The sequence below is a fragment of the Ranitomeya variabilis genome, chromosome 6 (genome assembly GCF_051348905.1).
Source record: "Ranitomeya variabilis isolate aRanVar5 chromosome 6, aRanVar5.hap1, whole genome shotgun sequence".
Classification (NCBI taxonomy): Eukaryota; Metazoa; Chordata; class Amphibia; order Anura; family Dendrobatidae; genus Ranitomeya; species Ranitomeya variabilis.
In genome coordinates this window covers 270385300-270399444 of record NC_135237.1, presented here as the reverse complement: position 1 = coordinate 270399444, position 14145 = coordinate 270385300, and the positions used below count along the sequence as shown (strand labels likewise).

The window sequence follows — 14145 nt, the reverse complement described above, 5'->3', positions numbered from 1 at the left end:
TTGTCAAACGCTATGTTTGACAAGTGTGACCAACCTGTCAGTCAGTTTTCCAAGCGATGCTACAGATCGCTTGGAAAACTTTAGCATTCTGCAAGCTAATTACGCTTGCAGAATGCTAAAAAAACGGAAAAAAAACGCAAAAAAAAAAATGCGGATTTCATGCAGAAAATTTCCGGTTTTCTTCAGGAAATTTCTGCAAGAAATCCAGACGTGTGCACATACCCTTAGTTAAACAACTGTTTATTCAGTTTAGTTTTGTACCCTTTTACCCTGCTATCTCCCTGAGTGAAGTTCCTAACTGTTGACTAATTAAATATAGTTAACCCCTACTCTGCAGCATTTGTGATACTGCATCACAGCACCTGCATATTACAGTAGCATCTATCGCGTTATGATAGATGCTACTGCGCTGGCGCAACAGGCGTCATCTTGATGGAGCCTAATTTTTTTTCTTCTCTTCCAAAATTGCACCAACGGAGACTCCTGCTCAGTAGCATCTATCAGATTCTGATAGATGCTACTGCGCTGGCGCTGCCGGCGCCATTTTAATGACGTCTAATTTTTTTTTTTCTGCTAAAATGGTGTCAGCGGTGGTGCCTGCACAATAGCATCTATCTATTGTTTAAAAAAAATAGAAAAACATTTTCTTAAACAAAACTATATGTCTAAAGAAAACGAAAATATGCATATTATCCACCTTATCATGCTGTTACTGAGTGATCAGTGACCTGCCATAAGCCATACATATTAATATCTAAGCAGAGCACCACATGAAGACCCCCCCCCACAGGCCGCCCTGGGAGCATGAGAATCCCAATAACTGAAAACTACAACTAAAGATTAAACAACCACAAAACTGATTTCATCAGCCAAGGTATCATTTTAATCAGTATAACGGCACCAAGCTGACAGTGTCTGTAGGTTACTCAGCACAATCCTGCTGACAGGTTCACTTTAAAGTCAAAATTGGCTGGCTCACTAAGGGGTTCAAGAAAAACTAACAGGACTGTGATAGCCAGAATTCTTGCTGGTTGGTAGGTGATCAAATACTTATTTCATGCAATAAAATGCAATTTACTTACCGTATATACTTGAATATAAGCTGACCCGAGTATAAGCCGAGGCATCTACTTTTGCCATGGAAAACTGGGTAAGCTTATTGATTCGAGTATGAGCTGGGTATGCATTGTCCCCTCATCCCTGTCCTGCTATGCATGGCCTCCCTCTTCCCTGTCCTGGTATGAATGCCTCCCCGTCCCTGCCCCTGTATGCATGCCTCCCCCGTTCAGTCCCTGTATGCATGCCTCCCCCATTCAGTTCCTGTATGAATGCCTCCCCCGTTCCATCGCTGTATGCATGCCTCCTTATTTGCTATCCCTGTGTGCATGTTTCCTATTGAGAAAAACCCATCATACACACCTATGTGCGGGCCCTGGGTGCTGTATCTAGTTCAGTTCGCCGGAGCCTGCCTGCAGCTTGTTCCTGTGCTCAGCGGTCATGTGGTACCACTCATTAGGCCGGCCTCACACTGGGCGTAAGACAATACGCCACGTATTATACGTCCGTACTACGGCCGTAATACGGAGAAATGTTCCCAAAATATTGATCCGTAGTCAGGGTGTGTCAGCGTATTTTGCGCATGGCATCCTCCATATGTAATCCGTATGGCATCCGTACTGCGAGATTTTTGCGCAGGCTTGCAAAACCGATATCTAATGGATTTATGTGCTCAAATGTTCGGGAAAACATATATACAGTATATATATATATGTCATTGAGACACATACATATATATATTCTGTATTTAGATTTCATTCAGCGCGATATGTGTTAAAAGCCGGTAATTCAATTGCCGGCTTTTCATTTCTCCTGCACAAACCCGACAGGATATGAGACATGGTTTACATACAGTAAACCATCTCATATCCCCATTTTTTTTGCATATTCCACACTACTAATGTTAGTAGTGTGTATGTGCAAAATTTCAGCGCTGTAGCTGCTGAAATAAAGGGTTAAATGGCGGAAAAAATTGGCGTGGGCTCCCGCGCAATTTTCTCCGCCAGAATGGTAAAGCCAGTGACTGACGGCAGATATTAATAGCCATGAGAGGGTCCATGGTTATTGGCCCCCTGTGGCTAAAAACATCTGCCCCCAGCCACCCCAGAAAAGGCACATCTGGAAGATGCGCCTATTCTGGCACTTGGCCACTCTCTTCCCACTCCCTGTAGCGGTGGGCTATGGGGTAATGAAGGGTTAATGCCACCTTGCTATTGTAAGGTGACATTAAGCCAGATTAATAATGGAGAAGCGTCAATTATGACACCTATCCATTATTAATCCAATTGTAGGAAAGGGTTAAAAAACACACACACACATGATTTAAAAGTAGTTTAATGAAATAAACACAGCGGTTGTTGTAATAATTTATTGTTCTCTCAATCCATCAGGAACACCCTCGCTTGGAAAAATAATAAACGCACAAGATACATACCCTCTGGTGAACCGTCTCGTCCCACGAAGTAATCCATCTGAAGGGGTTAACTAATATTACAGGCAGGAGCCCTGCTAAATGCAGCTGTGCTCCGTGCCTGTAATCCCCGGCGAATGAAGGAAATGTAGGTCATTGACCTACATTTCCTTCAGTCGCGGTGATGCGCCCCCTGGTGGATGGTCCCATTCGCAAGGGTTGAAATTTTCAAATCAAGGAAATCCAATTCACGACCCATTTTATAAGTTAATTTAATATTTAAGTTATTACAATTTAGTTTTTGTATGAAGGAAACAAGTTGCTCTGAAGTTCCTTCCCAAATGAACCAAATGTCGTCAATGAAGCGGATCCAACCTTGCACAAGTTCAATGCCATCTGGGGGGTTATTAATAAAAATTTCTCGTTCCCAGGCCCCCAAAAAAAGATTAGCATATGAGGGGGCACACGTGGCCCCCATTGCTGTACCTTGCTTTTGTAAGAATATTTTTTGATCAAAAGTAAAAATATTGTGCTCTAAAACAAAGCGCAATAAATCCAAAATTATCTGGGTTAAGGGTTTATCCAAACCACTTTCCTCCAGGAACAAAGCGACTGCCCTCAGACCATCATTATGTCTGATTGAAGAATATAAAGATTCCACATCAGCAGTAACCATGAAGGAACCATCTTCTAGTTGTATATGATTGATGCGTCTGAGAGCTGCCGATGTGTCCTGTATGAATGAAGGGAGTGTACCAACAATAGGTTTTAAATAGTGATCAATGATTTTACCAATGATCTCACACAAGCCTCCATTGCTTGATACAATCGGCCGCCCAGGTGGATTTTGGGGATTTTTATGCAACTTAGGCAATAAATAAAACGTGGGAAGGCGAGGATTTAATTTCTTAATACAATCGACCACTCTTTTAGGTATGATGGAATCATCGTATGCCCTTTCCAGGATCTGGATCAAATCATCTTGGAAGCGAGACATAGGATTATGAGTAAGTTGACAATATTCGTGAGAATTACCCAGAATTTTATAAGCTTGGTCTCTATACATATCATTAGGCCATAAGACAAGGTTACCGCCTTTGTCGGCCGGTTTTATTACAATATCTGTCAAGTTTCGAAGTTCAGTAATAGCTTGTCTTTCTTCATTATTCAAATTAGATATCCATTTAGGACTATCAGGCAGCATTTCGATGTCTTTTATCACCAATTTTGTAAAGACTTCAACTGATGCACTAGTATTTAAGGAAGGAAAAGTTTTGGATTTTTGTATTAGATGGTTAGGAAACCTACCTCCATTACTCGCTAAATTTTCTTCCTCCAGACTCTCCAAATCACGTAAAGTCTCTCTTTCTAACTCTGATAAGGACAAATTCTCTCCCTCCGTTTTATGATGTAATTTTTGTAGAATTAGTTTCCTCGCAAAGAGATGTATATCTTTCACGGCTTTCACTTCTGCCCACCAATGAGATTCATAGTTCTAATTCACCGCCGGTATATAGACACATCCTTTTGCCATGTAAAGTTACGCCCCCATAGAGGAAGCATTAGCGAAACGGCGCTGTCTGGGTGAGAGCACACTTCACTTTTGGGACCGTGTTTATCCTTAGCCAGGTATGATTACATGTTTTCACTATATCTAAGCTGGATCTTTACAGACATAATCTTGTAGTAGCTCATTTGTGCGCTATACCTTTGTGCGCTATACACTTGTGCGCTATATATTTGCACTGAGCACTTAGCACTTTAGATCAGATGCAGATTGTGGCCATTTTGCAGTAACACACATGTATATCATGTGCTTTACATTGGATACTTAGCACCTTATGTGGAATGCACTGAATATCTGCACTTTATGTTAGATTTATATCTGTAATGGCACATTTGTGCATTATGCAATTATATTGAGCATCCAGCATTTTTACCATTAATCAATTATATATACATGTAATTTGCACTAGTACACTCTAGGTCATTTTTTTGACATTTATTAATTACTAATTTTGTATATATTATAAGAGGTATTTATTCACTGGCACTTTATGTAGCAATTTTTTGCACATTTTTTGTATATATATGTAAGAGGTATTTATTTATTAGCACTTCATGTAGCAATTTTTGCACATATAATTAAGTGTTACATAAAATTAGTATTATATATATATATTCAGCTGTTTTCAAATATCCTTTTTTTAAGGCATTCATTTCCCTTACATGCCTGGCTTGGTACATACATATTGATTTTTTCAGAAGTCCCTGTTTGTGCGCTCTATCATGTGTGGCTCTTATAGCTTATTTTACATGTTTTTAATCATCTTTTCAATAAAGTTATAAATATTTTAATATTTTGCTGTTTCGTCTTTCTACTCTTTATTTAAGTAGTAGTGTGTATTTATTATAGTATTTTGACGTTTTGCAAAAAATTTTTTTTCTAAGACTGTGTTTAATATATTAATGTCACCTTACAATAGCAAGGTGGCATTAACCCTTCATTACCCCATAGCCCACCGCTACAGGGAGTGGGAAGAGAGTGGCCAAGTGCCAGAATAGGCGCATCTTCCAGATGTGCCTTTTCTGGGGTGGCTGGGGGCAGATGTTTTTAGCCACAGGGGGCCAATAACCATGGACCCTCTCATGGCTATTAATATCTGCCGTCAGTCACTGGCTTTACCATTCTGGCGGAGAAAATTGCGCGGGAGCCCACGCCAATTTTTTCCGCCATTTAACCCTTTATTTTAGCAGCTACAGCACTGAAATTTTGCACATACACACTACTAACATTAGTAGTGTGGAATATGCAAAAAAAAAAGGGGATATGAGATGGTTTACTGTATGTAAACCATGTCTCATATCCTGTCGGGTTTGTGCAGGAGAAATGAAAAGCCGGCAATTGAATTACCAACTTTTCACTAACACCGCTGCGTATTTCTCGCAAGTCACACTGCAGGTCCGTGTGGAATCCGTATTTTTCTCGCCCCCATAGACTTTCATTAGCGATTTTTTTGCGCAATACGCTGACAAACGCAGCATGCTGCGATTTTGTACGGCCGTAGAAAGTCGTATAATACTGAACCGTAATATACGGCTAATAGGAGCAGCCCCATTGAGAATAATTGTGCAGTTTATTTTGCGAGTTTTACGGACGTAGTTTATGCGCTCATACGTCAGTAAAACTCGCTAGTGTGAGGCCGGCCTTAAGGTGATGAATATGAGCTCCACCCCTATGGGAGTGGAGACGTGTCCATATTCATCACCTTAATGAGAGGTAGCACATGACCGCTGAGCACAGGAAGAGCTGCAGGCATGCGCCGTGCCGCCGGCGGCTGGAACGAGGTTCAGTGACAGCACCAAGCCTGCACAGGTTGGTGAGTATGAAGTGTGCGCCGGCTCCTGGCACCCGCTGCTCCGCAGCCCCCCCCCCCCCCCCCCCGACTTTCTGTACCGTGACTCATGTATAAGCTGAGGGGGGCGTTTTCAGCACAAAAGAATGTGCTGAAAAACTCGGCTTATACACGAGTATATACGGTATGTAAAAATCATACAATGTGATTTTCTGTTTGCTTGTTTTTTAAGATTTTGTCTCTCACAGTTGAAGTATGCTTACAATACAAATTACAGACCTCTCCATTCTTTGTAGGTGGAAAAACGTACTTGAGCCTTTTTACCTTTCCTATATCATTATATAAGTCTATATATGTTATTTAATATCTTTATATTTGTATATGTTTTTATATTTCACCATACAATGTCCTGTTATTTAATCTCAATATATTTTTATAATTTCTCCATGGTTTGCAAAGGAGCACAACCTACCACAAAAAGTACTGTCAAAATTATTTTTTTCAATTTAATACTAATTCATTTTTATTTGATTCTACCTTAATTAGTTTTAAGTTCTTCTAAAATCTAATAGTTAGTTGTTTACTATATTTTTCATTGCATCATTGTTATTGCAACTTGTTTTTAGGCATTTCCATTTCATTAATGCCGTTCCTACACCCTTGTTGTTTCATCTCTTTTCTCTCTATAATTTAGGTCCTCATCATTAAATTCCAAGATCCTTCATCACTTTTTAAAAGGCTAGATTCTGCACAAACTCTCCACTCAGGCTACTTCTTTCCACTTTGCCTGCTCATCATTATTATCAATGTCTTTTCCTTTCCTCTCGATCCTTTCCTACGCACCTTTTACTTATTCTATTACTCCCAATGTTCTAAAAATGTATTTCTTCAATTAAGCACTATACTTTTTCTCCACCATTGTTCCTTTTCCTTATTTTAAATTCTAATTAATTTTCCCTGTTTCTCATTCTGTCTCTTCTCTCCCGCCACTTTTCTTTAGTAAACCTCAAAGCGACACTTCCCAGCCACCCATCCAAACACACTTGACTGTTCACTTCACCTTTATTCCATAGGGGTTATTCTTTTAATTCCCCTCTGATTGAACATTCTATATCCTTTTACGTTGCTTCAATTTTCCACCCTCATTCATCTTACCTCCAGTCCTTAATTAGCTACATCCATTATCCTCCTATCCACAGTCTTTTTTTCCAATAAGTGACAAGTTCTAATCCTTTTATTCCTATCCACAGTCTTTTTTCCAATCAGTGACAAGTTCTAATCCTTTTATTCCTATCCACAGTCTTTTTTCCAATAAGTGACAAGTTCTAATCCTTTTATTCCTATCCAGTCTTTTTTCCAATCAGTGACAAGTTCTAATCCTTTTGTTCCTATCCAGTCTTTTTTCCAATCAGTGACAAGTTCTAATCCTTTTGTTTCACACTTTTTTCTTTACAGCTTATTCTTATATTTTAATTACAATGCACACTCTGCAACTTTGAGATTTTTCACTGTATCCATAACGTCTCTTTTCACACTTTTTCTTTAACCATGATCTGATCATTCTCTTTCCTTGCCTCCTTTCGATTTTTTCTCTTTTTTTCCTTGTCTTTATTGACTATCCCACCTTCTCTGTATCTTCACTTTTGTCTTGTCTTTCCACCCTACCCCTTCGGGAGCATTTCTCTTTATTATTGCCATCCCTTTACCCTTTATAAAGCTTGTAGTTGCTGTACCTTGCTCATTCTTTTTTACCTATATAAAGGAGCAGGTTTTGCGCTGAAATACGTTGGCACTAATGAAAACCTTACCTAAAGCTCCAAGACTCCTGATTTCCCGCAGCACAGACCACCTAATGTGATTCTCTCCATTCTGGTAAGTGTAGCTGCACATTGACATTTGTCAATTAACTGCCCTGCATTTCCGCAGCCATAAAGCACACACCTTATATACAAGCAATACCTGGAGTAAAATATTATCATGCCATACAAACATACATATAGTTAATAAAACTAATATTAAACACAATATCTCCTCTTTAACCATTTAACAACCAAGCGACATAAATTTACGGTGCCTGGTCCTGTGATTTTACCCCATGCATTGTAAATTTATTGTGCATGGTAAAAACTTCTGCAGCCTGATAGGAGCAGGTCCAGTTTCTGCAAGTTCTCCTGGAACGCATGTCACAGTTCAGTTTCCTATCTGAATGAATGATCAGTTCAGCAGAAGAAAGAAATGGATTGCTCTAATAAGATTTATTACAACGTTTCTTAATCTCACATATACCATTAATTTATGAGAAAAAATAATATGAGGTTACTCTCATGTGACCGCCTGAGAAAGTGTTTTAATTCCCATAAGAATGAATGGAGTGGCAGTGCGCATGATAGACCTTTTCTCCATTCACACGGGGCTCTTCAGAGACCTGGTTCTCGGGGACAATGGAGATCCCAGCGGTTGGATAGGGAATAACTTAAACTTGGGAAAACTCTTTTTACTTATTATTTACCATCCCGTATTTTCACATAGAACTTACTTGAAGGTTAAGGCGCACGTATGGTATGCCCATCCTTATCAGCCTCTCAAACATTGAAACTTCCAAATTAAAATTTTTAGCCAGTTCATACACAGTTGTTGCTGGACGGAGCTGCATAGAAATATATATTTAATTATGAAAAAATAAATAAATTACATAACATATTATATCATGTTATTACAACTATGAAAGTGCGCGTCTTTTTAAAATATCTGGCATGTAATAGAAACATGTTAGCATTTTAAGGCCATGTGCACACATTCAGGATTTCTTTCAGAAATTTCCTGAGCAAAACCAGACATTTTCTGCAAGAAATCCGCAAGTGTTTTTTTCCGCACGTTTTTGACACGTTTTTTCCGGAGCTTCACAATGCATTAAGCACATGTTGCTTTTTTTGGCTATAAAAACATATACATTATGCATCCCATCATTTAGAATGCATTCCGCAATTTTTGTGCACATGATGCATTTTTTTCCACGAAAAAAATGCATTGCGGTAAAAAACGCAGCATGTTCATTAATTTTGCGGATTTTTCGCATTTTTTAATGCATTGGGAAGCTCAAAAACGCATCAAAAACGCAAAAAAAACGCATGCGGATTTCTTGCAGAAAATGTCCGGTTTTGCTCAGGAAATTTCTGGAAGAAATCATGAACGTGTGCACATAGCCTAAATAGCGGGAAAAACGCAAAAAATCCACAAAATGAATGAACATTCTGCGTTTTTTACTGCAATGCTTTTGTTGGCGGAAAAAAACGCATCATGTGCACAAAAATTGCAGAATGCATTCTAAATAATGGGATGCATAATATATGTGTTTTTTATGCGTTTTTATAGCGAAAAAACACGAAAAATCCGCAACGTGTGCACACAGCCTTAATCGAAGTGATGAAGAGAGGCCAAAATTCTATTTGCTGTTCTTCTATGATATTGAGTACCTATTGGGACAGCGAAGATAATGTCAGTAAAGCACTGGAGAATATGATGTTGCTAAGCACAATAAATATTATAGAGAAACCTACCTTAACTTAAAGTTTTTTTATAAATACAGAAGAAGAGTAAAAAATGATGGTGCCCTATTACGCTAACACTGTTCTGACCGTTCAGGCTGATGCCGATTTTGAAAGGATGCAAAACCTTATCACACGCTGCATCATCTATTTGGTGAATTCAGCCTTGTGCAGCCTCTTCCTCTGAAATCTAGTTTGGGAAAGGCTGTAAGGTGAGCACACATCACATCCACAGCAAGTTTAACTTTATAGATGTTTCTTGACAGCTATAAATTAATCAACAATTTCTACAGTTTTTGCTGCCGGTACTATAAAAAAAGCTCACTGCAAGCACATCCAGGATAGGACTCTTATTTCTTAGTTTGTGGATTCATGCGCTACAATCTACACTGAATAGAAGCTTTTTTGCAGACACCCATTTTGCAGTGTTTCATTGTGGCATTGATTCCACAAGGTGATATTGACCCAAGTCATACAATTGCCAGAAATTAGATGGTGGTACTGAAAAATGCGGAACAGCCTTTTCTACTTTGGCCCAGAAATGTTCTATAGAATTCAGATCTGAGGCCTGTGATGTTTGAGGAAGTAAGAAAAACTGTTTGCCTTCTTGGAAACAGTCCAAGACTACATGAGCTTTGTGCCATGGTGCATTGTTCTACCGAAAATATCTTTCTGCCATTTAGCTAAAGAATTAACTTCTTCAACCACAATGCTTAGGTAAGCCATATTATCCAAAAGATTCATCCACAGGTACCAAAGGATTCAGATTGTGTCAGGAAAACATTCCCTGCACCATTATTCCACTGCATCCAGTCTGAACTGTTGACATCTGATAGGAAGGGTTTATTGATACATGCTGCTTCTACTAAATTCTGACCCTCACATCAAGAAATGTGCAACAGGATATTTTTGACCAGGTAATGTTTTTGCAGTCTGTTTAGAAGTCTTGCCTTTCCTATTTATATATACAGTATAGTCAAAGAATAAGAGAGGAGGGAAATGGATTGAAGGGGCAAATGTCGGACTGTGGGACCCTTTAGTGGGCACGTAGAATTGCTGGACTACTGATGCAGTAAAGGTAGAAAAATATGCAGTAAAGGGCAGATTATAATGAGGTCAATTTGGACTGCTGTCCGGGGCCCAAGGCTCTGAGGGAAAATCATACCCAAATTGCTCTCATTATACTCTTTTATGCCAACATTGAGTAGGAAGCAGAACAGAGAGACCATAGCATAATAAGGAACATTAAATGCATGGAGAATAGCTTCTCTGCAAATCCAATTTCCCAGAAAAAAAATGCACAAGCAAGTAAATTCGAACTTTGCGTCATCCACTCATTTCCATTGAAGGCACATTCAAAGCAATTAAGATAAGTATGACACAAGAGAAGGAAATTCACACGGAGGCCCAATTGCTGGTGTAGTCCATGATGAAAAAGGCTACCTGTGAGGTACATAATAATATCGTAAAGTGGAATGTGAGAGGGATAAATATTAGAAGGTTGGATATTATCAAGATGGAAATGGAAACAAGTGTGGACCCAGTGGGAGTCAGCGAATTGCACTGGATTAGATCTGGGGACTTCAGTTCAGAAGACTGCACCATTTATTACTATGGGAATGAGACAAAAATGAGAAAGCATATGCCATTGTGGCCAACAAAAATATTGCAGAATGTGTAAAAAGCCACCAGTACATCAATTTTATGTGTGTGCAACCACATTAGATGGAAATGTGACCATCATACAAGGATATGCACCAACAGTAGACAAATCAGAGCAAGACACTGAGGACTTCTGCGTTCAGGTCCAAGGAGCCTGACAAGGATCCCAAGAAAGGACATAGTCTAAATTATGGGCGACTTCAAGGATATGATGGAGGAGTGATCATCAGACATGGTCTTAGGGAGTGGAATAAAGTGGAGGACCAGCTTGTGCAGGTCTGTCATGAGAACAAACTCAGAGTGAGGCGATTCAATGCTACTTTCATAGAAAAGCCATGAAAGACAAGAACAACTTCCTGAGTGCATGAACCTCGAAGAAGCCACATCAGGAAATGATTTGCCTTTGGTGAAACAAGTGAAGAAGCATTTCTTAGCAACCTAAACAATTACTAAAGACTGTGAATGGAATAAAACTAGTGACAAGCAGAACATCAAGCAGAGACAAAAAATACACATAGGAATTATATGCCAGCAGTAGCATTGACCATCATGAGGAAAGAGGGTGCCAAGAGGAAAGAGAACCAGACCTGAAGTGGATTTGGCTCTGAGGCAGCTGTTAAACAACAAAGCACCTGGTATTGATGGTATTCTTGCAGAGCTGCTCAAACCAGTTCAAAAAGTGACATTTACAGTACTATGACAGACAATCTGGAAGACCTGCACATAGTCAAAGAAGTGGAAAAGATTAGTTTTCATTCCACTGCTGAAGAAAGGTGATACCAGGAACTGTGCCAACTCAAGAACAATCGCCCTAATCCCCCACACCAGCAATGTGCCTCTAAAGATCATTCAGAAGTGCTTGGGCAACATGCTTAACAGAAAAATGTATGATACCCAGATGCATAAGAAAACACCACAAGGTTGGCTGTTTCTGAAATAATAACCCTGGCTAGTCTAGCACCTATGATCATTGCTTGTTCGAAGACGCTCTGATCTTGATTTTAAGATCATGAAAATTTGGTCTTATGTATGAAGTTCCCATGCAGGGTAACTCTGATACTGAAAGAGCAGATATCTTTAATAAAATGGATGTTCAGTATAAATTGCCAAACACTGAGAACATTTGCTTTCAGAATTTCTTGTCCAGGTTCTTCAATTGTTTAACTAAACAAATAATGCTATTTTGTAGTGTAGTGCTATATCAAATACAAAATTACAGTTAATACACTTGAAAACATACTTGCTGATGGTCTCCAATTAGGATAAGGTGTTGGCATCTACTACTCAGTGTTGTAATAATGTGTGCTTCCAAAACCTCAGCAGCCTCTTCAACAATGACAATTCTTGGTTGAACAACTTGTAGAAGTTTCCTGTATTTCGCTGCACCTATAGATTTTTTTTTTTCAAAAAGATACACATCAGTTAGCTTATTATTTTGGTCTGCTCTTCAAATACTACTAAGGTATATTCAGTTTTAAATTTAGAAACTAATAAATAGCACAGATTCACTAAAATGTCTTAAAATGTATGAAGAACATGTATCACATAGGAACACATCATATTTTTCTGTTATTTGCAAATATTGATAGCCAAAGTAAACCAGGCAAAATGTGCACCCACATCAAAACTACTGCTACTCTAGTGCCTCTATGAAATGCACAAGAACTTCAACAAATTCATATTTTTGCATTTTTTTTGTACTTTTTTACTTAGTCCTTCTATGTGATTTTAACTTTTATTTGTTGGATTACATGACTTGCAATGCAGTAGACCTGTCAGTTTTACACTGGCAGAATGCATGAACCCTGTAACAGGGTCTAACAGGCCACTGTAGCTAGCAGACCCAAAGGTCATTATTTGACTTCCGGCTGCTATGACTATGTCACTAGCGAATTTGTTCAGAAAATGATCAGCCAAACATACATTTGGCACAAATATGGTACAATTGGATTAGTGATCGGAAACACGAGCAAAATTTATAAAATCGTTAACATTCTGTAAAAGTGCGGGAAAATACTTGCGTTGCCACAAAAGTATTTGCAGCACTTTAGCAATGATAATGGTGGTGTATCATGAGTAGGGTTGAGCGAAACGGGTCGACCATTTTCAGAAGTCGCCGACTTTTGGCAAAGTCGGGTTTCATGAAACCCGACCCGACCCCTGTGTGGGGTCAGCCATGAGGTCGGCGATCTTCTGAATCTGGTATCGGGATTCCGATACCGAGTTCCGATATGTTTGCGATATCGGAAATCGGTATCAGAATCCACATTTAAGTGTAAAATAAAGAATTAAAATAAAAAATATTGATATGCTCACCTCTCCGACGCAGCCTGGACATCGCCGCTGGTAACCGGCATCTTCCGTTCCTAAAAATGGCGCTTGAAAGACCTTTCGAATGCTTCACGGCTTGTGATTGGTCGCGGCGGCCCACGTGACCCCTGAGCGACCAATCACAAGCCGGTGACGTAATTCTCAGGTCCTGTTCTGGTTCTCAGGTACATGAGAATTACGTCACGGCTTGTGATTGGTCGCTGAGCGGTCACGTGGGCCGCCGCGACCAATCACAAAGTCGTGACGTCATCGGAAGGTCCTTCACGTGTTCATTCTTAAGAAGGAAGGCTGCCGGAAAGAAGCGAGTATATTAGGTATATACTCACCCTCGTACGCGCCCTGCTTCTTTCCGGCAGCCTTCCTGTGATTGGTCGCGGCGGCCCATGTGACCGCTCAGCGACCAATCACAAGCCGTGACGTAATTCTCATGTACCTGAGAACCAGAACAGGACCTGAGAATTACGTCACCAGCTTGAGATTGGTCGCTCAGTGGTCACGTGGGCCGCCGCGACCAATCACAAGCCGTGAAGCATTCGAAAGGTCTTTCAAGCGCCATTTTTAGGAACGGAAGATGCCGGTTACTACCAGGGCGCGGTCAGAGGGTGAGTATATCAATTTTTTATATTTTAATTCTTTATTTTACACGTAAATATGGATCCCAGGGCCTGAAGGAGAGTTTCCTCTCCTTCAGACCCTGGGAACCATAGTATCCCATTGCACTGCATTGGGTTTCGCGTTTCGGCCGACCCCGACCCCGACTTTTTTATAGGATCGGCCGATTTCA

General features: G+C 39.8%; 1 protein-coding gene across 8 annotated transcripts in view; it reads right to left on the bottom strand.

The window, feature by feature from the left end:
• LOC143782307 (NFX1-type zinc finger-containing protein 1-like) overlaps nucleotides 1-14145 on the bottom strand; it is a 197424-nt gene that overhangs the window by 37441 nt on the left and 145838 nt on the right. For all 8 annotated transcript variants that reach the window (XM_077269622.1, XM_077269626.1, XM_077269623.1 and 5 more), the window contains 2 exons: nucleotides 12271-12416; nucleotides 8360-8470 (listed from right to left, as the gene is read on the bottom strand). In XM_077269622.1, the coding sequence (XP_077125737.1) occupies nucleotides 8360-8470; nucleotides 12271-12416 (257 nt within the window). The remainder of the gene's footprint in view (nucleotides 1-8359; nucleotides 8471-12270; nucleotides 12417-14145) is intronic.